Source organism: Hoplias malabaricus, chromosome 4, assembly GCF_029633855.1.
Source record: "Hoplias malabaricus isolate fHopMal1 chromosome 4, fHopMal1.hap1, whole genome shotgun sequence".
In the NCBI taxonomy this organism is placed as follows: domain Eukaryota; kingdom Metazoa; phylum Chordata; class Actinopteri; order Characiformes; family Erythrinidae; genus Hoplias; species Hoplias malabaricus.
This window is the reverse complement of record NC_089803.1, coordinates 38,297,691-38,324,581: the sequence shown is the minus strand read 5'-3', so window position 1 is coordinate 38,324,581 and position 26,891 is coordinate 38,297,691. Positions and strand designations below refer to the sequence as shown.

The 26,891-nt window shown below is 42.3% G+C and overlaps 1 protein-coding gene across 2 annotated transcripts in view; it reads right to left on the bottom strand.

Moving 5' to 3' along the window:
* The window catches only part of plxnb2b (plexin b2b), a 164,766-nt gene that overhangs the window by 65,967 nt on the left and 71,908 nt on the right, over nucleotides 1–26,891 (bottom strand). The window contains exon 2 of one of the 2 annotated variants that reach the window (XM_066666959.1): nucleotides 17,112–17,270. The exons of the other annotated variant lie outside the window; for it this stretch is intronic. Coding sequence (XP_066523056.1) covers nucleotides 17,112–17,115 — 4 coding nt within the window. The 5' untranslated portion in view covers nucleotides 17,116–17,270. The remainder of the gene's footprint in view (nucleotides 1–17,111; nucleotides 17,271–26,891) is intronic. 2 annotated transcript variants of the gene reach the window in all.

The following is a 26,891-nucleotide window of genomic DNA, read 5'->3' as shown; positions in this document are numbered from 1 at the left end:
TTTGAATGTGTTGCAGGCATCAATTTCTAAATTTGTTTAGATTTATCACTGAAAACACAGAGCAGGCTTTATAGCATAATTATAGTGCCCCACCTCTTTTCTAACTGAGGATGTATATCTACATGTACATGTGATCGCACCAAAATGAGAAGTGGAGGTCTATGCCCATATCTGCCCATTTTCTTGTACTGCCACTGTTATTACATAAACACATGTGGACTGGGGTCGTATCTGCCTGGTTTGATATCACTGAGAAATATAACATTTATTTGTGGATGGTTAAAATAACACAGTATTATGTATAATATACATACAATCTATTTATCCATTGGTCCAATAACGTTTTTAAGTAAAAATGTTTTGATTTCAATATGAACCCAATATATACTGTCTCTGTTTGTAGCACAGAGCAAAACCGATATATAGATTTAGCAGTGTTATTAGATATATACTACGTAAAACGAATATACACTGCTTGTTGTGTGCTTCAAACTATTTTAAAGAGAACTTGCAAATGAAGTGCAAAAACTAAAAGAAAAATTGTGATTTCTCTGGGGTGATTTTAAGATATGCAGAAAAGAATCAAAACAAGCAGCACTTTCTAAGAAAATGATAAACAAGAAAGAGATTAATATTCTGCTTTTCCAAGACAACAACAAGATCAGATGAAAAGACAAAGGAGATCTGCACACACAAATATTCCTCCTGAGAAAAAGAGTAATCTCAAATGTCTCCTTACGGGTTTCTGTGGAGATCTCACAGTCTCATACTGCTCAGATTGTTGGACATAACAACACATATTTATCTCAAACCAAGCTACAAGGCACGGATTCAACCCTTTTGATCTTGATACCACAAATAATTTGCATTTATTATCTGGGTTCAAGTCTCCTTTGTTTCTAATGCTGTTTATCATAAACAGTTTTAAGGGAATCGCCATTAAACGGAGCATCTACGACTGTAGGGAAACACAGTTCTCTTTGGTTGTTTACATTCATAATTTCCATGTCTTTTTAGATGGAACTTTGTGTTTCAGGATAAAAAACAACAACTGCTGTTTGCACGTGGCTGAAGTGTAACTTCCAGTTGTTTAGTTTTGTAGTACTTTCGGTAATGCAGTTAGCTGTCTCCAAAATCTGGAGACATTTCCACCTTAAGTGATCCAAAGTCAATATTACCCACATACAGAGCACCTCAGTTTGTGTTTCTCAACATTTGGTGTTCTCTCCTTTGTCTAAAAAATCTCCAGATGCTTCTGCCATGAGCAGAGAGAGGGAGAGAGAGATGGCATACTGGACAGAGAATTTTGTTACTCATTTACAGACACATCAGACTGGTTTCCAGCATGAAAACAGTCTGAAGAGCTGGCAAATGGTGAGAAAACATCTTCTAGATTCTTAAAAACTATGTCACCTTTAAGTCTCCTGTGCCATCAATAAGTGGTACATCTTTTAGTACAGTGGCAGTAGCCAAGAAAATTGCGGTCGTTAACTTTAATGTTAACTTAAATATTGTACTGAGATGTACTTAGGAAACTGATTTATACTGAATTCAATCAACTCAGACCAGCCAGTATATTTTATTGACAATAGAGCTGAGCTCTTGGCTGTGGCCAGAGTCAAAGTATGAAGACAGTGGAGATGGAATAGGCTGAAATGAGGCCACATGAGCACAATCAGATAAAAAATCCTGCTGAGGGAGGCAGTTTTCTTTTTTTTTTTTTACAGAAGGAATAAATGGGTAAATCTAAGCTGCAGTCACATGATGGAGGGAGAGATGAGAAACTGACAAGCAGCTGATATGAGGAGAGAAAGAGAAGGAAGGGATTAATCTGTGCTGCAATAAATAATGCTGAATAAATGGCAAGAATGGCTTAGGTTAAATTGGGGAAATGAAGGTGACTGGGGTGTTATTTCTATATACTGACAGAAAGAAGAAATGTGTGTTTGTGTCTCCTCAGAAAGCAGAGAAAAAAGAGAAGCTGGACAGAGCTACAGTATTTCTACTGTCAGGTTTATTAGGGCTGCCCGAGGCTGTGGTCAGAAAAGTGGACATCTCTTCTCCATTCTCTTTGACATCTCACGTTTTAAGCTCTATTACTGTTGGAGAGAATGGTGGATTGGTACTGAATACAGTGGGAGCACAAAGTTCATTGCTATGCAGTTGTAGAACTAAATCTGTACCCACACACACACTCACACACACAAAACATACCACATGAAGCCAAGAAACAGCCATATCCCAAATGAGAGCTTCATGCATAAAATAAAACAAGCCTTAAAATCTAGATCACAATGTGATGTTTATTAAGAAGGCTTGTCTTGTGGGAGAGACTTGTTTTGCAGTGCACAGATTTGGGTAAAAATCTGAAATATTTAAACAACTGAGAACAGAGAACAACAAAATTTTAAATTTATAAAAGGAGCAACAAACTCCAAAAGCTAAACAAACTTCTTTAGAAAAACAGACAAAAGACCTTCAAGCAAGCATTGTCCTCTTTCTCTTTCATCACTCCTGCTTTATATTGATGCTCAGTTCAACATCATAATCAACTTTAGTTCAAGGCTTATTATTATTTCCATAATCCTGAATACTAAGCCAGAAAGAACCGATGGTTCAGTCTTAAATCCTTTATTACATATATCTTCAGTAATCAGTTTAATCTAGGACAAGCAAAAGCTATGAACAGCAATAACAGCTCAGACATGCAGAATCTTAACCTCAACCGTCCCACACGGGTGGGACTGTTATTAAATACGTGGCTTATGCAGAGCAGGGGGTCTTAACCTGACCCCTTTGGGAGTCTCAATATGGTCCCAGGGCAGTTGGGAGTGGTTTTGCAAAAAGGATACCCATGCAAAACGATGCACAGTCCCCCCAGTGTGTTGGTAGATACGGATTTCACATTGCACAACATTAGCTGTGTGTTGGGTGTGCAGACCCCCACTCAATCATCATTCCTCACTAAACTTCTTATTTATGTGTTTCTTGAGCAGCAAGAAGTTAAATAACAGTTGGTACAAATGCTGCTGGTTGCCAAGTATTCAAATAATACAGAAGGGTTGTTGTGTATTACTTTGTACCAGCTGCGTTTTAATAAGTGCTCAGTGATATGGGATGACTTTTCAGCAGATATTTTCTACACTGATTGATATTGGCTGATTGGCTGTAAAAATATGGACAGCTCGGTTTTCCTTCAGTTTTCCTGCCTATCTCTTTATATTTTGCTTATTTGTTTGACTGTTGTCTATATTGCAGCCACAGTAAAACAAGTGGAATATTGTTAGTTGCTGATCAGTGTACTCATTTATGCCCAATAGTTATTTCTGCTGTACATCTACAATAGCATATTTCAGTAGTTCCTAAATGTAGCCACCTTATTATGAAAGTTAAGTGTTTAAGAATGAAAGAAGTGAAAGAATTTTTACCTGGCTAGTGAATCACTAATCCAGAGCAATTAGAATTTAGGAATACAGATTGTTTAGCATCAAAAAAAAAAAAAACACACCAAAAAGAGCTAAATGGCAAGCATTCAGAAAATAACCATAAAACATATGCATTTTTCAAACAAAAGCACCAAAATTTGGTAACAAAATCTTGGTAATGATACCCCAGTTATTAACATCCTTTCAAAATGCCAACTGCCCTTTAAATATGCAGATATTTTATAATGAATGGACTAATAGAAATGGTCCAAAATTACTTATAAATGGGCCTGGCAATTTAAAAAGGTTAAAGTGTATTTCTTGACATTTTTTAAGACTTTTGGCTCTAAAAAGGTTTAAAAGAAAGGTTTTTCAATCTGAAGAGGCATAATTTGGCATTACAGTACAACGTGCAGGTAACTGTGTTATCCATTATACTACACTGATACTTATTTTCCATTTTATAACTTGAGGTTCTCTCATGAGGCTCATTACACTCAATTAAAAGACAAAGAGGGGATGTGTGACTGCCACAGTCTTCAAGAAACTGTAATGTGTTCATAAAATGTGAATAAAATATGCAGATAAAAAAAAGCACACTGAGCAAATAAAGGTACATCAAGATCACTGTCATATACACAATTTTGCTTAATTTTGTAGCATAACACAAATCTCAAATATATTCCAAATTAACAGAGATATTAGATAATTAGGTGATATAGTGATTAGATATTAGGTGTTACACTAGTGACAACATCAAATTTAGCTTCTCTCTTTCTCTCTCTCTAGTAAACTCTACTAATAGGTTCATCAGATTAAAATATGAATATAAGGCAATGGGTCTCACCAACAAACTGCTCTTAACTTTAGAGTTAATATTATTCAGACCTTGTGACTCGTGCTGCAGAAAGAATTCCACAGCTGCACACAGCTTTCCTACTATGGTCATCCACCACAGCATGCATATGTTAGCCAAAATAGCCAGACATCTAGCACAGCATGCTTATATTAGCTAAAAATTCTGTGAGATACAAGTGACTTTTTCAACCATTTAACAGTGACATGAACTGGATTATGTTTGTCGTCAGGATTAAATCCTCTTAGTGGTGCCTTTAGAAGGTCGCAGACAGCAGAGGTCAACAGAGCGAGTGGTGAGGGAAAGAAAAGGCCCACATGTTTCTGGCTTCTCTCACTCTCCTCACGTCCAAAACAGCTGCACTGACTCTTAAGAATTAACTCCTGGAGTGAATAAAATGTTATAAGACTGGAAGTACAGCCACTGCCTCTTGATCAGAGCTTCACAATGTTCCTATCCAACTAGAAAGATCAGATTTAAAGCAGAAGCAGGCAAGCTTTAATGTACTGGTATTGGAGATGTTAAGTCTGACCTACAGTTAAGTCAAAAATTATTAACACCAAGGCCATGTGCTGAGTTATAGTGAATTCTTACTTGACAACTAAGTTTCTTCTGGTTGAAAATGACAAAACCCAGCAACAAAAGGCATTGTGCTAGATCTTGGGAGACAACAAAATTAAAATTTTATGTTACCTTTTGTCACTAATCAGTGGCAAAGTCTTTTTACAGCAGTGAATTATGCCGCTAATGTTCTGGAGTTTCTCCTACAGGGGCATGCTTAAAACCTGTGAAGCATTTTCCACTGCAACAACACGCCTGACACAGAAAATCTCCCGTTGCTTGTGTGAAAGGACTCCGCAATATCTCCAGACCTGTTACTCCAGAGTTTCTCTGGAGTTGATATGTGAAAAGGGCGTTGGAGGTGAGAAGTCCTCCTTGGTCAGTACATTCCAGATATGTGCAGTGTCCATGGGAGTGTCAGCCTCAGAGTTGTTGGAACCAAAAACTACTCAGATTCACCAGGATGGACTTGGTGGATTCTTTAATTCTTCTTGGCCTCTCAGAACTCTCTTTCTTATTCTCTGTCACTTTTTTATTTTGGTTTGCACTGTGCCCACAAGTTGGGAATGGCTTTTTAGCCTTTCTCCTTTTTCCTGAGAAGCCACAATGCACAACTGACAGTACTCCCTAAATGCTTACTGCATTTACTGTTCTCCATTCATAGTTGACTGGAAAGCTCTTGAACATGGTAAAACATACAAGGACCATTTAGAGTGGTACAAGATTTGTGCAAAAACAATTTCAAGGTATGTATATTTAATTCTTTGCTAACGTCTCTAGCACAATGTCTTAACATTGCGCATTAGCTACAACTTGTTTTAGTGTGGCACTCTCTCACAGAGGTTAAAGGGTTTTATATCTATCTGTACTGGTGAAATGTGACAAAGTGGAAAATTAACACCTTAGCAGCCACTTACCCTACCAGCAGTGCAGGCCACAATATTACTTAACCTAATATACCTTAACCTAATATAGGTTAAGCTAACCACCATGTGTCAAAACAGGGTTAAACTAGCATCATGTGACACTAGAGCATCGCACTATTAAACTTAGCTGTATAAGTAACAGCATGTGCAAATAAGAGATAAAATATATATATATATATATATATATATAATATGAAATTACAGATATACACACCTTAGAAATCAAGAAGTTTTCCTCAGCATTTGAAAGCGCAATGAGTTGCTTTTACTGAACTGATTTTACTAACTTTAATCTAAGAGAAATATATGACTAGAATATTCAAACTCGAGATCAGATTTGATATCAGCAGATGTTCAATATTAGAGGACCTGAGCTAGGATCAGTAGCAGAAGATATTCTTAGTGGTTCACTCAGTCATTTCTGCTAAAAGCTCATAAAACGTCTGGCTGCCTTCTCTATCTGTCCCAGGCCTGGGACCTAAGCACCATTTTTTCCAGGCGAGCGATCCGATCGGAGTTCCATCGCCACCAGGCCGCTCCTGCAGCCGATGAAGAAAGACCCTGGGCCTCGCCACCCCCACAGAGACAACAATCTCTCCAGCAGAGCTGAGCGAGTGCCTCTCACCTTCATGTGCCCTGGGACAAATGGCAGTGCTAACAGAGCGCTGACAGCCACTCCACCATGAGGCAAAATACTGCCAGAGCATCCGTTTAAATGCAGCTCGCACCTCAGAAGCCCGGCCTAACATCTGAACTGTACGTGTGCACACGCATGGCCCCGTGTGCGTGTGAATATGAGAGAGGGGTGTGTGCTTGCGAATATACAGACTGCCAACAAGACAGACAGCTCCACTTCAGTGGGAAGCTGAACTCTTTCTTTTTTCAGAGTGAAGTGTGTGTTTGACTCCAGAGGAGCTGCACATCAATTTCCTGTCAGAGTGGCCTGTGGGCCGCTGCTATGGAGGCGTGGCAGAGATAATGCAAGACAAGCAAGTTACAGCAGACGCTCCAAACACCACAGGAGAGCGTTCGGGTGGAATTTGCTTAGGACCTTCTCCTGTGCGCACTTACAGCATTAAAACATGGAGAATGTGTGTATTTAGCAAGAAGTTGACAAAGGATCACACAAAGAGTTGGTTGTGAACCTGTGAATAATTTACTTTAAGACTGTCACAGTGGGGAATTAAATCCCAGCATTCTATTAAATGTAAAGAGTTATTACCTTCGTTTCAAACATAATTATGTAATTACAGCTCTAATTATATAGTGAGGTATGAAATAAGCTACATTTACATTTGATACGTGAGACTGAAATCAGTCGGTGTGACAAAAGATAAAAAAAAAAAAACAGGCAAAATGATTTCCTCTTGTAAAACCACAATCATATCACAGATCACATTCATATGAAGTGCAGATAACTGTGCCAACCACACACCACAAATACACATGCACATTCAGATAGGCAGTACAATAAAAGCCTGGCTACATTATACTGACTGAATTGCTCACAGTGAGGGCGCAAATATATTTAAAGTAATAAATCTTTCAACAACACTGTGTGAATCATGAAAATGTGTGTGTGTGTGTGTGGGGGGGGGGGCTATGTTAGCTTAGTGTGTGTCTGTTTACTTTCAATTGTAGATTGACTTCCCCAACAACCCATCATCGCTTCCTGTGTTTCTTTCTGCGTTTAATTTAATGCAGTATTAAAAAATGCTGAGTGTCACACTGATTGAGCAGCGCTGGTCACTGAGCGAAAGTGCACTGACGTTGGATGTCGACAGTGATTTGTGTGCCTACATAGAAAGCATCTGGTGCGCAGCAGCTTCTTGGATTAGTGTATGCTGCTGCAAACCAAGCATGCGCCTTTTAAGTGTGTTTCAGATGCATGAATGTCATTTCAGACTTTGACTGGAGGTCAGCTGCGAAACTGACTCATGCTAAATCGCTAAGAGGGGATATGACAAGTCAGACTTAGTGATTTAGTGCACTGGTGATTAAACTCAGAACATGCAGTACTTAGAAGAGTTGGAGTTTAAGAGTTGATGTGAAGTTCATGTCCAGATTGGAGAATTAATCTTCTGTACTTCGGTAAACAACAAGTGGAGGGAGGGAGGGACAGAGAGAAGAGAGAGAGAGAGAGAGAGAGAGAGAGAGAGAGAGAGAGAGAGAGAGAGAGAGAGAGAGAGAATAAATTGTAAATAAGCTTTGCCGTATACCCCTCCTCAAAACTAATGCTTTCAGTCACAGCTTAAGTTTCATTTGGCAGTGCTTCTCCTTTCATTGATCTGTTTGGCAATAGTTCCCTTCTGTCCCTCATTGATTAATAGAGGGCTGTGTCCAGTCCAGCTGATCTGCTCTGGAAAGCTGCCCTTCACAGCCTCAAGCGTTACCGTTCTCACAAACAGGATGTTTTCCCCACTCAGGTTTTTGGGCCCACTGTCAGTTCTGATGGCACAATGACCGTTTTCACACTTCCATTCAGGCTGGCGTCCATGCTGTCCCTGAGCCACATTAAAAAGCTGTCAGCTTTTTAGAGTGACAGCACCTCCCTGCCTCCACTCTTCTTTTTTCCATCAGGTAGCAGGCTGCAGGTTGAATGCTTTCAGTCGCTCAACACCTTGTTCCATCCATCTCCACTAATGTTGCATTGTATCATGCCTTGAGATTGCACCATCAGACCGGCTCTTATACAGTATTTTTTGACCAGGATAGTGAAGCCAGTGAACCTTTCCCACACTCGGAATGTTACAGTTATTTGACTATTTTATTTTATTTTTCATCAAAATGCATATCATTGAAGTGAAAGGCTGATACTTTTTCCACTTGCATCCAGAGGGGAATCATACATAGTCTAAGGTATTCCAGGCTTGTGCAGGGCATGTCTCAGGCTGCAAAGGTACTTTTTGAAGAGTAACAAAGCTTACAAAACCTGATATTAAAACAAGAACCTCTCAACTGCTTGATCGAGTATGAGATCTTGAAGTACACAATTGGGATGAGCACTGTCTTGCAACAGCTTGTTCTTGTCTGTTAAAGAGATATAGGGAGCAAAGGCAGTGAAAATCACGTGGTGAAGATAACAGCAACAATGAAAAATATACGTACTACAGAAGACATTCCCATCAAATTCCTTTTGCCAACAGACAAACAAACAAAAAAATAAATACATTCAGGTGGGAAACAAGACCCAAGATTCAGTTTTCAGGTTTTAAATAAAAAATTCCTCCACAGGAACCTCCTGAATGAAACCTAAAGTTTCCACACAGCTCAGTAGCAAAAATGTAAAATGCTGAAAAGCTAACAAGTTTGAATTCAGTTATTCCACAATAGAACATTTCACATGGTATTATCACAAAGTGAAGCACTGACAACGTGTGCCTTGTTGATGTGGCTCAAGCAACAGTTGTCCAATCCCCCTCAAAGACCACCACATGAGTTAGGGGAGAAAAAATTGGTCCCTTAAGTCTAACTAATATAGGCTCAAAGGCTTTAAGAGGTGCTGGGAATAAGATTAGCTGCAGAAGCTTTCAGTTTCACTCTAGTGTTTAAAGGGAAACCGGGAAATACACTTTTCACACAGGTACCAGAGAGTTTACTGAAAAAACTGTCCAGAGGCTTTCTATGACCAGAGAAGTACAATTCTCTTTGCCTTGACTTGCTTTCTCCCTCTAGCCCTGTCTTCCTTCTTCTCAGTGTCCTCCAAACATTAGCTGACAGCGTTCTTTGATGGGGAAAAGTCTACAATGCTATGAAACAGAGAAAGGGAGCTGAGAAGAGTGAACTGGACTCAAAGAAGCCATCAGCCTGCTTTGATCAAGGGGCATGTGGATTAGAGTAGGATTCTCCAGAACTTTCTCCCTTAATCCCTTTAACATTCTAAAAAAGCCAAACCAGTTCATGCAGGCGAGGAACACAAGCTTCAACAAGGTCATCCAACATCACTTTGGAAATTTTTTCTCTCACTCTCTCAGTTAAGAAAGAGCTGATTTTCTTCTCTTGTGGCCCAGCACATGTTTGGTAATGGATGGCTACAAGTGACACTCTGCAGTGAGTGGTAGACTCATCAAAAAAAACAAAAAACAAAAAAAACAAACAAAAAAAAAAAACACGCACACCAGGCTGTGTGTATCTCTCGTTACTCAGAGCTGCCGTCTGAGTGCTAATAGCTCTGACACCTCTCAACATCTGTGTCCAATCACCACGCACCTCTCAAAAGCAGATGGGCCACAAAGCAGAAGGTGTAGAGATGCAATGCTCTGATATTTTGCAAGAAAAACAGGAGCTATCGCAAACGCAGTCATTGCTGACCAGTCCTTATTATCCACTGAGACTGAGAAGAGCATGATGCATCTTCTAATTAGAAGATCTTAAACACAAGCAATCTCAGAACATGAGCTCAAAGTATCAGGGGATTTAAGCCATAATAAAAGTGCTGGGAAAAAAGTCAAAACAAATGGACCACTCTAAGTCATTTTTGTTCATTTTTTTTAAACATCTAGGTTATTACCAACATTTCACCCCAATTACTAATGCTCTCCAATTCCCTGCCATTAGCTTTTAGCTGAACTCCCACTGTTATACACAGTGCCACCAACACTGGGTGGATAAAGACAAGGATTCGTTTCCTCCTGGATCTCACTTGGGAGCCCTGACACGGTCATTTCTGAAATAAATGTTGAATTCCATGGTTGTTAGAAGGGTTTTATGAGGGCAGGAAAGAGTGAATAAGGGAATAAAAATCGCAAAATAGTTTAATCTGTGCTACCACACTACCACCATTAGACTTGTGCATGAGAAATACTACACTCCCATGCTGCTTGTCAGTGAAGTTGGTAAAAGTGGATGCACTGACTACTGCAAGTGGCACTCAGTAGAGTTATCACTTCTCACTGAAATTGTCCTTTTGTTGAATACATTAAAATTGCTTGAGCATTTCAAGCTTAAGTTTAGTTTGTTTCAGGAGTGAGTATTTTGGGGTTCAGTATTTTTTGGCTTATTATCCTCAGTACGGCATAAGATGATGCCCCAAGAGGCAGCCATGACATTTTGGTGCCTTTGGTGCCCTTGCCTTATTGTTTTTGTTGTTATTGTTTTTAATTTAATATATATAATGTTAAAATTATTTTATTAAATGTATTAACTGGCTTTGCAGACACTTCCAATGCTCAAAAACAAAACAAAAATTGACCAAGGCCTCGTGCTTAGTCAACTCTAAAGCTTACATGGAGTTTGAGCAATGGTCAGGATGAAACTTGTCAGGTATGCACCAAATTGGGCAAGGTAACTGATCTTATCACACCCAACAAAGATCATTGCGTATTATCCAATTCTACCAAAAAGTCAGCCATTTTGACTGGAATGAGTAACATTTAAAAATCATGTGGTGTTTTGGGGGCTTAGAATGTTTCAAATCTAATAAAACTTCACAAGTTAGAATGCATTTTTATCTGATACTGCAATTCAGGATATGCTTGTTTCATTGGTTCTATAGTGACACCTATGCTTTAAATGCATAGTTGACACCTCTGGAATGCAGGAAAATTCATGAAAATGTACAATTGTGGAACAATTTCCACAAACGTCTTCACAAATTTTGGTAGAAACATTGCTCTCAATATGCTGTACATATTATTGGCTAGCATTAGCTCTGCCGATCAGAAAGTTGACCATAATTAAATTTTTTAAATGTTCACACTTTTCAATAACAATACTGAAAAGCGTGGGAATACTGGAAATGTATTGTGCCCCTTATATTAAGACATATTTAACAAATCATTAGCAGCCCATATGTTGATTTGTTTTGCAGATTGCCTCAGGTTCACTCTTGCACAGTTGAGCCTGGGCCCATTGTTAAACTTACATTTGGTGTATTTTTTTTATACTTTTACATGTAAATATTTATGTCAACACCTACACTAAAAGAAATTCCTTTACAATACAATACTGATTCTGATCTGATATCATATGTATATACCTTTCACTTCTATGGCTAAGACAATGACATACATAAAAAAAGATTTTTAATATCTGTGTAGATTTTTGAACCTCTATCAATTTTTATAACTGTCATGTTATACAGAGATTAGAGTTTTTAAGCAATCTACAACCTGAGATTAGTTTAGATTCAAGATTATTGACTTGAATTGTTGACAGTCTAGTCTAATTTAACTCATTTAAGAAAAGCAAGTGGGTTTGCTTTTGGTTTTTGCAAAACATACAATAACTGTACAAAATGGGGCACATACTAGTGTTTTAGCATGCTAGGTTCACTTAATTTACTTGTTTTAGAAAGCACACACATGCGCACACGCGTCTGTGAGAGAAAGCAACAGCATAAATGCAGAGGCTGAGAATGCTGAGGGAACAGGTTGGCTCTGTGTGAGAAGAAAGATCTGCCATCAGAATCAGGGCTGCTAGATAAACGGCTGCTCCAGCTAAAGGCTTTTGAAGAGGGATCACACGGAGAAGGAGAGGGAGGGAGAAGCACAGAAAGAGAGAAACTAAGAGACAGACAGAGGGAGATGGAGAGAGACAGAAGAGGAGGTGCAGTGGAGAGAAAGAGTGAAGCAGAAGAAAGATGAGAGAACAAGAAAGGTAGAATGTCAGTGAGAAGAGAGAGAGAGAGAGAGAGAGAGAGAGAGAGAGAGAGAGAGAGAGAGAGAGAGAGAGAGAGCACTTGCTCTGAGAGGTGGAGGATTGAAAATTGACTGTAGAGAGGGGCTGGACTGTTCCTCCACAGCCATTAACCACTGAGAGCCTACATCATGGCACACAAACAGCACTTGTGTTCAGATGAAATGTCACAATTAACCACACTTTTAGGCAATGTGTGCATGTGACCACCTGTGCACTCTCTCTCTCTCTCTCTCACACACACACACACACACACACACACATTAGGTGCACAGTACACAAAGCATGAGAGAAAGAAAGGGACAGTTTAGAGGGTATGAGTGTGGTACTTCATTTGCTACCCCAGCACATGTAAATGAGATGTCACTTTGCCCTCAGGCTACTATAAACCCAAACATACAAGAGAGGTAGAAAGTCTTAGTGTGTGTGTGTGTGTGTGTGTGTGTGTGTGTGTGTGTGTGTGTGAGAGAGAGTGTGTGCGTGTGTGTGTGTGAGCATGTGTGGTTGTGTGTGTCTGAGAGAGAGTAGGTGTAGGGGTGTGTGTGAGACCCCCTATAGTGCAGTTTTCAGCACGCTGTGCACGTTTTTCCAGCTGAGCGCCAGCACCAACACAGTCAAGATGAATAGAGAGAGAGCGAGCGAGCGAGCGAGAGAGAGAGAGAGAGAGAGAGAGAGAGAGAGAGAGAGAGGCCCTCCCAGTCTTTTCCTCATCAGTCCCATTGGGCTAAGTCTGATTTGCCCGAGGCAGGCAGGCACACACCCACCAGAGTACACACGCAATGACGCAGGGGAATGGGTTGTTGGGGGCGGGGGGGCACCTCTATTCCAACTACAAACTAATCTAAATATATCACATTACTAGTTGATATATCGAGTCCTATCGAGTCCATAACTGATCCAGAAACAGGCTATGATTGGCCAAAATCACATACTTGAATATATTTTCCTAATATACAACACTCTTCACAATACAAAAACATTTCAGGGTGTTGAAAATATGGAATTACATGTGTCTGTTAATGAAAGTCCATATCAAGATTCTGTGTTGTTAGTAAGAGCCTTCAGACAAATTTAATCAGATCATTGTTTTTGTTTAATCTTGGTGTAACGTTTAAACCTTTGTTCGGAATATAGAAAATACCTCAGTATAGCCATTTCATAAAATACCATAAAAATATGAATACTATTATTTTTAGTCAATAATAAAATTTTCGATTCTTCTTTCAGGGAAACATGCAGTTGGTCGGTGTTTCTAGATGCACTGATGATATCAATGATGCTCTGAAATGTGCAGTGTGGAACACTGTGACATGATTTATGAAGAAATTAATGCAATTTCGTGATGTTACCCACCCGTACACTCAGCAAATTACACATATTTCAGTGGCCTGTCAAGCTTTGGATGTCATGCGTAAGGTGCACAAATTCACAAAATAGAAATAAGAAAAACAACAGCAACAACAAAACCAGCCATACACAGGGCAACAGTGACACCTCTAGTGCATGGAACAGAATGTTAATATCAATACAAAGGTTATTATCTATCAATAGTGCAGATCTATGGGGATATAAAATTGACGATCCATTACTAATGGGAACCACCAAGTGAAGTAGAGGCATCACTATAGTAGCTAAAGAGCTGTGGAATCACTCAATGACACTTAAGGCGAGTCAGGAAATGAGCAAAGCCAAAAGAACTGTGAGGGCCTGTGAGCCCACACTGGGCCTCCATAATCCCTCTCCCAGCCCACACTCCTCGCTCGCTGCCACGGATTTCCGGATGCTATAATTAATGCCCACTTTACATATTGTTTATAGACAATTAGAGTGATTCATTACGTCTGCCAGGCCTTTCTTCATCAGTGTCCTGCCTGCCTGAATCGTCATGTTCATGTGCCTTAACCACAAAAGAGATGAGGGGGATTTTTCTTTTCTTTTTTCGCCCCACTCCAGAATGGCATCACGTATTTCATTCTGAAGTCTGATGTACACAAGTCCGGGTTTACTGCTGCTTTCTGTGGAGCCCTCCACCCACTCACACTCAGGAGATAAGCTCTGCTGACAAGGATCTCAAAGAATTCATCCACTCCTCTAAAAATGACAGACACTAAATGATTAGCAAGGTTTCAGATCACATTTATTTAATTAAGTGGAGTCTTCTATTACCTTAGGACCTTTGTAGACACAAACCCAAGGTAAATGTTTTTCAATTAGAGATCTGGGCCCACTAAAAGAACATGTCTCACGAGAAGTCTTGTGGAAAGCTACGGAAACTGAAAAACAGGCTGCTGATTGGAAGGAATGGGAGTAAAAAAAAGTCAGATTGCTAAATATGTGAAAATGATTTTCCAACTCGCTTCTCTCGTTTGTCTTTTTAAAGAAGCTACATGCAAGATTGCACAAGCAATGAGGCTTTCATTTGCAGAGTCTGTTACCATTGTTGATGAGATAAAATTCGAGCAAAGGCATTTCTGAAAGAGCATAATCACTGTCTGCTATTTATTCAGCTTGTGGCATTTGTATAAAATCATGATACAATGCAGGGTTTTAAGAGGTGAACAAGCTACATGCACAGATAATTTAAGAACATGCAGATTAATACAAGAGATCATGGGAGAGAGAAAGAAAGAGAGAGAGAGAGAGAGAGAGAGAGAGAGAGAGAGAGATTTTTAATTTTGTAATTGAAGTCTTATCTTAAACTACCAGTGACCAATATACGGAAACAAATAGGATCCTAGCAGTGTTGTCACACTTCGACAGAAAACGTGTGACACTTGAAACATTTCCCTCATCCCCTCCTCTACTCCTCTTCACCATCACCTCTTTTCCACCTTTCCTTTCATCACTCTGGCACCTACTTTCTGACACCCTCCCCCGAAACACATGTGATCACATGGTCCAACAAGCCCCAATCCAGTCCCTCGTTGCTTTTCTCATTTGCTGCCTGCATCCTCACCTATCTCTCTCCCTATCTGTGTCTCTGTCTCTCTCTCTCTCTCTCTCTCTCACACACACACACACACACACACACTAGATTGAAATTAACAGCCTCTGTTCTCCTTCGTTTCAATCTAGGCCTGTGTGTGGGGCCCTCTGGTCATGTTCCTAATAGCTTGTCGCTGTCACGTCAACAATAAAGTCCCTGCTGGGCACGGCGGCGATCATTACCGTCCAAACCGAGTGTCACCGTAAACGAATAAATCATAACGACATCAAGTTATCATCTGCTGGCTTGACTGATAGAACGACGTGCGGTGGGTGCCAGAATGTGATGTGCAGGAGATTGATCGTGGTGGGGTACGAATGCGGTCACAGGTTATTTGCGTCACGTTCAGAAAGTGCATCTTGTGCCTTTTGCGGAGGCTGCTGAGTCTAATGAGGTAGAGTCTGCAGGCTGAAGGACATCAGATGGTGAGCTTTTTAATGCAGTGTTTTCCACAGACCAAATCCACCAAATTGCAGTGAGTTTAGTAGTAGAGCCAGGGGGTGGGGTTATAGCATTACAGCTGTGTTTTGCTGGACTGAGATAGAGCCTGAGATTGTCACAGTCTAATTCCACACGATACACCCCATACCAGCTCCCCCACCCACCCCCACTGCCCCAAACCCTGCCTTCAGCCCAGATTTAGGGATAAAACAGCTTCCTCTGCTGATGCCACTAAATTATTTTTAGTATTAGCGAGAGGAAAAGGGGGAGTGGTCTGGGGCTTCTTGCAATAGCTACGAATTATTGGCAGCTTGTAAAACCCATCAGGAGGGATTGGAGGAGAGAAAAGAGAGAGATTGCTTTCCAAACAGCAATGATCTCTGCACATTGATATCACACAAATACACCATAATAGAAGGAACGCACTATGATTCTTAGATCAGCATCTCTGCCATCACAGATGGCTTTTCCTCACCGTACTGAAAGTCTACACTTCTTTTCACAAAGTCTTTTCCAAAAAAAGCATACAGAGTCATCCATAGAATCTCCACCCCATTACACACGCACAAATCTCAACCGTAACACACACCCCCACAACACACGCAAATAGTAATCTGACACAATCACTAATGCTCACACTCATTCAATGCCTCCAGTATACTCCCTACTCTCCCTCTCTCCATTCTATCCCTCTGTGCCATCAGAGATGTCTTTTCATAGACATTTGAGAAAAGAGTAGAGTCTTCTGCTAAAATGGCACATATCTTACATTTTATTTTCCTCTGATTCAAACTCATAATATTTATGTCATTTCCATCCACCAAAACAACCTCTCTTTAGACATTTAACAGGCAGGTATTGTTTCTTTCTATTTAACACACCAGCTCTTACACAAAGCCCAGCACACTCACAACTCATGCTATTTCCCCCTCCCTCCCTTCCGCACAGACACACAGGCACACACACTTCATTCATTCATATACAAGAATCAATGAATGCCAAATGAAGAAAGGGCACAAACACACACAGCCCCACACACACTGACAGCACCAGCTACACTCAAACATATTGTTTGACTCTGTGTGTGGGTATGAATCTGAGTGAGACAGGGGTCAGCTATGCTGTGGCATGTATGAAAACACTAGCCTCTCGTTGTGCTGTGGGGCATCTCTCTTTGTTCTCTCTCACAAACACAAACACACACACGCATACACACATACATTCCTCAATCCATCCATTCCGCTCTCTTCCACATTCCCTCCCTCCCTCTCCCTCTGTACCCATAAGAGTTGAGTGCAGCTCGCCAGTGGGCCCTCACAGGAGTGTGCGTGTTAGGCTCTAAACGGCGGTGTCAGGTTTAATTGCAGTGGCGTCTGTTCTCCCAGCAATGAGGAGGCCTTTTTCTGCCACCTCCAATCTGCCCGCAGATGGAATACACTCTGAAATGAGAGACAGAGAAAAAAAGAGAGAGAGAGAAAATGTTAAGATGAACTGGCTTTAACATCATTTCCAAACGCCTGGCCAAGATTTGTCCTTCCTGAATGTGTGCGTCTGTGGTGAGAACAAACAATTCAACAAAGTCGATTAGTCACTGATAACAAGTTTACTTGAAAATGAAAGTGCTCTATAATTCTCTGAAAGTGGCTAAACTAGCTCAGCATCGTTTATCCAGCAGGCACTTGCTCACTGGTGAGTGTTCAAACCCATTCTACATTATACAGGACTGCCACATGCAAACTTTAGAAAAAAAATGACAGTTTGTAAATGTCTTTGTATGCTACATTCATTCACTACATTCATTAACCTGACAAATTGATAATACTGAACTTCTCCTTTTTGCCAATTTATGCTAAGCTTGACATGTAATTTCAAGTACTATCTTAATGTCTCTTTGTTCATAACACCATTTAAACAGGACCACAATTTATATGTATGAGGAAAGTACACTTTGCATATATTTCATTATCAAACTACTAATCAAAACAATTAGTCTATAGCCTATAGCTTGCTATTAGTCAAACATCCAGTCAGGAAAGAATAATCTAAGGTTAATTAAAAACATTACAAACTGAATGTTTTAATTTGGTCAGGATCTGCCAATGTATCGTTATTAAAAAAAGTCATCGCTGCTGCTTAAAAACTAATGATCTGGAGATTCATACACATACTCTTCAGCAGTAATCACTTGCCCTCAACTCTCATGTACATGACAAATCTACCAGAGGACCCAAGGTCAAAGCAGTCTGCTCCATAGGGCATGAAACATTTGATTGACTATCACAGCTCCATGTCATTGCTCATTTGCACATATGCCTCGTTCCTTATGGAGTTGGCAATGTGCATACAGTGTAATGTACAGTCCTTATATAAACAGAGACATTGTGGCAGAACACAACACAGCTGGCAGCTGACTTTGATTTAGCTTTAGTCTTTAGTCTTAGTATTTTGACTAAAATATTTATTTGTTGTAGTCTTGTTGTAGTCATTTAATTATTGTTAGTTTTAGTCTAATTTTTAGTTTATGAAAACTAAAAATATTTCTGTGCAGTTTTATCCATAAAAAAACCAATTAGCTTAATGTTAGTAATGTAAGGTTTTACTATTTTAACTATTTTAATTTTTAATTTTTAACAACGGCTTAAAATACATTTTGTGTTTATTTAAATGGAACTCAGCTCTATCATCGCTGGCCAAATGTTGATACAAGAGACTTGCAGATGCTTGAAGAAATGATTGTTTGAGATTCCTATTCACTGTTCCAGCCGGCAGGTTTCTCTGACCCGACAGCAACAAACAGACAAAGGTTTTACTTCCTTATGATTTTCTGTTTTCAAATCAGAAGTAATGGGTTTTTCACAAATTAGTTTTGTTTTAATTCATTTCTAAAAAGTGCAGCATGTTTCAACATAGTTCTCATCTACAAATTATTATTTTTATTTAGTTCTTGTCCAACAGTGTTGTTGTGAAAAATAGGTCAACGTATACGTATTGTCATAGTTTTCTGTAATGAAAGTAACTCTGTGTTGGCGGTGCCAAACTTTAGTTTCACCATTAGAATTCCATCAATCACAGTTTAATTTGGTTCTTCAGCAGTTTTTGCTTATTACACAGATAAAAGTGAAGGACATTCATTTAAAAATAGTCCATAAATGAATTGATTATAGAAATATTCCTCAGCAGAAGCAACTGCTACTGGCCAACTCAGGCGATCTCTACGGAACAGAGCCGCAGGCCAAATTAGCCACATTGTGTGTGTGTTTGTATAGATGGTGAGTATTTTGGACATTTCATAATGTAAGCTACTCAGGCAGATCCCAGAATGCCAGAGCTTTCTTCTCTTGCCAGTTTCCAACAGATGTGCCCAGACTTGCTTCATGAATCCATCTTCCTTTTCCTAACAAACACAGACAAACAGTCTTCAGCCCCTCCAGACATGGATTTAAACTGAAGCAAGCCTGCACACAAAGACATAAAACTCATGCTGACCTGTTTGTTAATGTGCATGAGCTCAGCTGCCCAGGTCAGAATCTCAATAAGACTCATATGTTCACCCACCAACCTACTGTAGACACACCCCAACACTCACACACTCTAGAAACACTCCCAATACACCAACCACACTCGACATTTGCCTACTTCCTCCAAGCTAAAAGTATAAATACATCTTTCCCTCTGGTCAGAAAAATGGTGGTAATCAAACAGACTTCAGAAAAATCGAGCTAGAGAAATGTTTCCAATAAAGCTTCAGACTTTTTGACACCAGGTTATTTCCTCCTGCTGGTAAAGAATCTCCCTCAGACTCAGCAAAGAATTAGGAGGTGTGGAGAGAGGCTTTCACTGCTCACACACAGCCACACTTACTCACACCTCTCAAGCAGAGGTCTGGACCTTAGAATCATGGCCCTGGGAGGAAAACCAGAACTGCATACTGCTACTGTCCTACAAATGCAGTTGCACTGGTTTAAGTTCTCAAGCACAAAGGCAAAGGTAGTAACTCCATGAGCATGCAGTAACATGCCTCTATACTGGGATTGGCACATATATTTTAATGTTAGCACATAACATAAACCCTTTAATATCTCAAACATATTGCATCCCAATTGTTATCACTTAATTACTACATAAAATAAAATGCAAACTAACTGTGTCTTATGTTGTAGGAGAGTATAATAAATGCTTGGACCTCCATAAGTACATAAGTAATGACTATTTAATAAGTTAACGTGTGTCAACCCTAACAGGAATTACCTTAATGTATGCACAAAAAACCCTGAAAATATGTGAAATTAGACAAATATTAGCATTAAATACATCAGACAGATGTTTACATTTGACTGGTAGCTGAAACCAATATTTTACTGAACTATAGATGTGGAGAATGTAGCAATGTCACTTGGCTGCTGCAGTTAAATTTCTCCACTGTAGCACTTGACAATTTATTAATGCAGCGATTAATGCAATGCACATCTATGTTGTTATCTAATTTATAAGATTAATATTACATGCCCTTTAACTGAAATCAAATCAAGTGCTTAATTGTACATTTCATACATTTTTATGAATCAGGATTGGCAAGTGTACATAAAAAATACCAGATATCTGGATTGGCTAAGAAATTCCCCTTTCAAAACCTCCATAATGTGCCTCAAATCTTTCTGCAACAGATTATTTTTAAAAATGTCAATCATACTGGTATACAGAGCAGGTGATGATTGCAGGTAAGACTTACACTATTTCTAATCATGATTCTCATCTTTGTCAACACCCAGAACTTCAAGCTGTGACTGCAGTGTGTTAGTATTCCCCAAAGGACGACAAGAGGCTAGATAAACTGCTTTTGCTCTTACCACAACAGCACTGCTCCCTCACACACATTAATAGGTGTTTTGTTATTAATTTAAACTCTAACTTAAAGTTTAACAGAGGAGCAAAGTCACTATTTTTTTTTTTTTTTTTTTTTTTTTTTTTTTGATGTTCAGACTATTTTACAGACTATAACAGGAAGCGCAGACAGGCTTTTGTCATCCAGTAGAAAATATTATCATGTTATTTTGCTGCTCTGGATTACCTATGTAAAATCTGAAGCCATCGTTTGACAGGATTACTTTACTTGTGTAAGTGGTGTAATGTTATTTTACTTCAGGGCCTCTGTAATATTTAAAACACATTTATCTCAGTGTAAATGACAGAGATGGTGTCACGCCTTCGTCCTGTCAGTCTGTTGTCCCCGCCATGTGCTTTATTCGCACATGGCTATGTTTTGTTTATGTCCTTGTCTCCGCCTCCTCGTCCGTGTCATCTGTTACCCGTCCTTCTCGTTATCTGTCTCAGGTGTGTCTCGTTTGTGTGAGTATTTAAGCCCTCTTGTCTCTCATCCGTGTGTCGTACATTTCCCCTTTATCCTGTGTTTAGTTGGTCACGGTATTTAGTCTGTCCGTCTGTCTCTAGAGTTTCCCCGTTTCTTCTCCTTTTTCGTCGTGTCGCTTTTCGTCCGTCTGTCCTGTTTTCCCCGTCCAGTTTCCTTTGTTTTATTTAGCTTGTTTGGCTCCTTGTTTGTTTATTTCCTGTTTAAGTATCATTGTTTTGTTTATATTAAATTATCCCGTGTTTTAGCGAATGCGTCCGCCTCCCTCAATCCGCCCCTCGCTCCTGACAGAATGTACGACCACAAGGACGCAGCTAGCGCGGATTACTACCTCAAGGGGTGTGCCGTTCGCCGGACTCCATTCCGCACAGGCCCCAAAGATCCTGTGGGGGAGGCTTTGAAAGCGGCCTCGGAATGGAGTCGCCGGCTCCAGCTCCTGCCTGGCGCTGTTCCGGATCCTATAGCGGAGGAGTCGACTCGGGAATCGAGTAGTTGCGCCAGCGGGAGTCGAAAGAGTCGGCGGAAGAACCGTGCTGGAGTTCCCCCCTCGCTGGAGGATTACCCCCTCAGGTCCGGGGAAATTTTTGGGGGGGCGTTAAGGGTAGGGGCTGTTAGCCTCACCTCCGTAGCTCTGAGGTCTGAGGCTAACAGGGGCGCACCTCGAGGTGATCTAATGGGTGGGCCTGTGAAACCCCCTAAACCCTTTACAGCTCCAGCGCGAGCCCGGCGAGCAGCACAAACCCCTGTCCTCAAGAGAGCAGCACAAACCCCTGTCCTCGAGAGCGCGGCACGCGCCTCTCCTGTCCTCGAGAGCGCGGCGCGCGGCTCTCCTGTCTTCGTGAGCGCGACGCGCGCCTCTCCTGCCTCCTTGGACGTCGTCGCAGGTCCCCCTGCCTCCTTGGACGTCGTCGCAGGTCCCCCTGCCTCCGTGGACGACGTCGCAGGTCCCCCTGCCTCCGTGGACGACGTCGCAGGTTCCCCTGCCTCCGTGGACGACGTCGCAGGGCTTCCTGTCCCGGTGATGGCGGCACCCGCCGCTCCTGTCCCGTTGATGGCGGCACCCGCCGCTCCTGTCCCGTTGATGGCGGCACCCGCCGCTCCTGTCCCGGTGATGGCGGCACCCGCCGCTCCAGTGTCCGTGATGGCGGCACCCGCCGCTCCAGTGTCCGTGATGGCGGCACCCGCCGCTCCAGTCTCCGTGATGGCGGCACCCGCCGCTCCAGTCTCCGTGATGGCGGCACCCGCCGCTCCAGTCCCCGTGATGGCGGCACCCGCCGCTCCTGTCCCGTTGATGGCGGCACCCGCCGCTCCTGTCCCGGTGATGGCGGCACCCGCCGCTCCAGTGTCCGTGATGGCGGCACCCGCCGCTCCAGTGTCCGTGATGGCGGCACCCGCCGCTCCAGTGTCCGTGATGGCGGCACCCGCCGCTCCAGTCCCCGTGATGGCGGCACCCGCCGCTCCAGTGCCCGTGATGGCGGCGCCCGCCGCTCCAGTGCCCGTGATGGCGGCGCCCGCCGCTCCAGTCCCCGTGATGGCGGCGCCCGCCGCTCCAGTCCCCGTGATGGCGGCGCCCGCCGCTCCAGTCCCCGTGATGGCGGCGCCCGCCGCTCCTGTGTCCGTGACGGCGGCGGCGCCCGCCGCTCCAGTCCCCGTGACGGCGGCGGCGCCCGCCGCTCCTGTGTCCGTGACGGCGGCGGCGCCCGCCGCTCCTGTGTCCGTGATGGTGGCGGCGCCCGCCGCTCCTGTGTCCGTGACTGCGGCGGCGCCCGCCGCTCCTGTGTCCGTGACTGCGGCGGCGCCCGCCGCTCCTGTCCCCGTGACTGTGGCTACGGCCGCTCCTGTCCCCGTGACTGTGGCTACGGCCGCTCCTGTCCCCGTGACTGTGGCTACGGCCTCTCCTGTCCCCGTGACTGTGGCTACGGCCTCTCCTGTCCCCGTGACTGTGGCTACGGCCTCTCCTGTCCATGTCCGTAGGTCGGCCCGAAGGACTTCAGGGCCGATCCCCAGAACTGTGCCCAGGCTGGTTCCTCAGACTGCCACACAGACATTAGCCAGTCCTGGGCACCGCCCTGTTATTTTGGTTCCCTTGTCTGTCCCTGTCATGGTTCCCGTTTCTGTCCTTGTCCCAGTACCCGTGTCAGCCTTTGTCTCTGTCCCTGTACCTGTTACTGTATTCATGTCTGTCCCCGTAAACGTCTTGGTCCCTGTTCCCCTACCAAGTCCAGTCCAGTCTCCTGTCCTGCCTCATGTCCAGTCCCCTGTCAGCCCTGTCCAGTCTATGTTTCAACCCCCGGTTCAGTCCCCTGTTAGTCATGTCCAGTCTTCGTATCCGTCCAATGTCCAGTCACCCGTCTTGTCTCCGGTCCAGTCTCTGTTTCAAATCCCTGTCCAGTCACAAGTCCCGTCTCCGGTCCAGTCTCCGTTTCAACCCTCTGTCTTGTCTCCTGTCCAGTCCCCTGTTAGTCCTGTTCAGTCCCCGTTTCAACCCTCTGTCTTGTCTCACGTCCAGTTCCCGTATCCGTCCAATGTCCAGTCACCAGTCTCTGCTCCCGTCCAGTCCCAGCACCAAGTCATGTCACCTGTCCTGTCTTCTGTCCAGTCACGTACCCCTGTCCAGTCTAACGTTCCTATCCTGTCCAGTGTCTTGTCACCAGTCTCTGCTCCTGTCCAGTCCCAGCACCAAGTTCTGTCACCTGTCCCGTCTTCTGTCCAGTCCCTGTTTCCATCCAGCGTCATGTCCAATGTCAAAAACCCTGTCAAGTCCCATGTGTCCACTCCTGTCCTGTCCAGTCCGTTCTCGTCTCTTGCTGCCCCCCTTTGTCAGTCTCCTGTCATGTCCCATGTCCCGTCTCGTATATTCGGTCCTGTCGTGTCCCCAGCTCCTGTGTCTGTTCCCGTCCTGTCCTGAGTCCCGTCACCCGTTGGTTTGTTGTCCTGTCTTGTTTTCCGTGCCCTCTCCAGTGCCAGCTCCTGGGGGGTTTAGGAGTACGCGCCCGGGAGTTGCGCGTTCTTGGGGGGGGCATCTGTCACGCCTTCGTCCTGTCAGTCTGTTGTCCCCGCCATGTGCTTTATTCGCACATGGCTATGTTTTGTTTATGTCCTTGTCTCCGCCTCCTCGTCCGTGTCATCTGTTACCCGTCCTTCTCGTTATCTGTCTCAGGTGTGTCTCGTTTGTGTGAGTATTTAAGCCCTCTTGTCTCTCATCCGTGTGTCGTACATTTCCCCTTTATCCTGTGTTTAGTTGGTCATGTTATTTAGTCTGTCCGTCTGTCTCTAGAGTTTCCCCGTTTCTTCTCCTTTTTCGTCGTGTCGCTTTTCGTCCGTCTGTCCTGTTTTCCCCGTCCAGTTTCCTTTGTTTTATTTAGCTTGTTTGGCTCCTTGTTTGTTTATTTCCTGTTTAAGTATCATTGTTTTGTTTATATTAAATTATCCCGTGTTTTAGCGAATGCGTCCGCCTCCCTCAATCCGCCCCTCGCTCCTGACAGATGGACATGACCAGGCAATTTACTCACTGCTTTCACACCAAAAAAAGCATATAAAAACGTTTAATTTAGCTGTAAATCCCTTACCATAATCACGCCATGTTGCCTTAAGTATAACTATCAGACTCGTACATATGAGGGAGAATTAAATATTATACCTCGACCCAGTCTCACACATTGATCGTATTGGTTTTATGTGTGTTTACATACATAAATAAAAGCTAAACATTTAAACGACTGTTTTACGTCTGATTTATCCCAAACGGTACACTACTACACTATATAGGGCATTTTAAAAAAATACTGAATCATTACCACAAAGGCACTCAGTAGTCTAGAAGGCAAAGTGCTGTCAGGTGTGGTTTGGAACACAGCATTAATAAGCCAGTGCAATGAGTTCAACCATTTAGTGTGGAAGTGAAAATGTGAATAATTAGCTGGTGAATAAGTAAGCACTGTATATCTAAGCAATGTATGTGTTGCTTGAAGTTTAAGCTTGTGCTGCTGGCAGTAGTACCATAGTGTTAGCAGTACTGTGGCTAAAAAGTATCTATTCAGTTATGCTTTCTGGCTACCTGTCAAGCTGACCACATGCCAGCATCAAATACACCCCCCCCACACACTCTATAAACAAATTAATGTTAAGTATGGGGAAATACAGAAAACATATGTGATGACAATAGGATGTATATTTTGGAAAGGTTTTCAGGGTGCTTGCTACAATACAGAATGAAACCAAAATTTACCGGATCAAATATATACAATGTTTAAGGGGGGAAAAAAGTACTGACCTGTGTTCAGATCCTATGCTCTCTACATCAACTCAAATGTTTATACTACTAGTAGTAACATTCTACTGCATCTTCACAGTACTTGATGAACATAGACTGCATTGCTATTACGCCAATCCCTCAGGCTGCTCGAATCTGCTTATCAGATTTTTTCGACCAGTCAGATAAGATTTCATGTGGTACTTGTGTAATTCGGAGATGAAGCTTCATGCCTTCCTGCCCTCCGCCTACTCACTCCTTGTGTTGTTACTGTGACAACCAACGTCACGCGAGAACATGCAACTACAGTCTGACCATACAAATTAGATTTGGTCACTTGTAACGTGCAGTTTGGGCACTGGCTCCAAAAAATCTGATTTAAGGAACAAATCCTATTTGCCCTGCATTGTGAACAAAGCCTTAGATTACTAGTAGTGTTAATAAAACGCATGGCCTTGGCTGCCCTGCATCACCCGAAGGAAAACGTGAGCTGGGTTTGGAGCTGTGTCTGGCTAACAGAGTTAGCATTAATAACTTTGGAGCCAGATGTTAAAAGCCGAGTAATGCCTAATCTCTGTGGAACAGAGCAGAGAGAGAAGAGATCAGCAGCAGAGAGAAAGAGATAGTGGAGAAGATGGGAGAAGAGAAAAGCAGGTGGGGGAGAAGAGGGCAGGAGGATAAAGTAGTGGGCAATGTGGAAGAGGAGAGAGAATGGAGCTGGGTGTGAATGTCAGTGGGTGCCTCTGTGCTGTTGCCCTGTTGCAGCTGATTGAGGTCGATGCCGAGATCAATAGATCATTAGGCAATCCGTGCACTGCCCAGAACAAGCAGACAGATTACAGACCAGATAAGAGCCAGATCAATTGCAAATGAGAAAACGTGCATGTGTGTGTGTGTGTGTGTGTGTGTGTGCGTGTGTATGTAGCATGACACTTGGGTGTGGTGAAAGAGTGCCAACATCATGAAGCCTGAATCATGAGGATGCATCCGTGAGCTCATATACACATGCTGCCAGTCTGGCTCTGCTTTTAGGGCGTGGCTCGGTGTGTTTTTGTGAGCTAGAGGAGTGAGTGTGTTTTTATGTGCTGAGACTTCATAAGGAAAACCACTTTGATTAAACAGATAACAGATCTGATTTAACAAAAAATATTTTACATTTTTTAATACTAAAAACCATATATATATATATGTTTGGATATAAAGGTTAAGGTTAGCTTCATAGATCATGTAATTAACAGAAAATTACACAGAAACACCTAAATCTAGAAGCTGGTTCTAAAATAAACTTCAAATCTACTTTGACCTCTATAAACATATAGAGTCTCTTTAATTTCAAATTTAATCAGGAATTAGGCAAGATCAGACACTTACATATCTAAAATAACATATGATAATATATACAACACACACACTTTATCATGGTTGACCAGCTTACAATCCAGA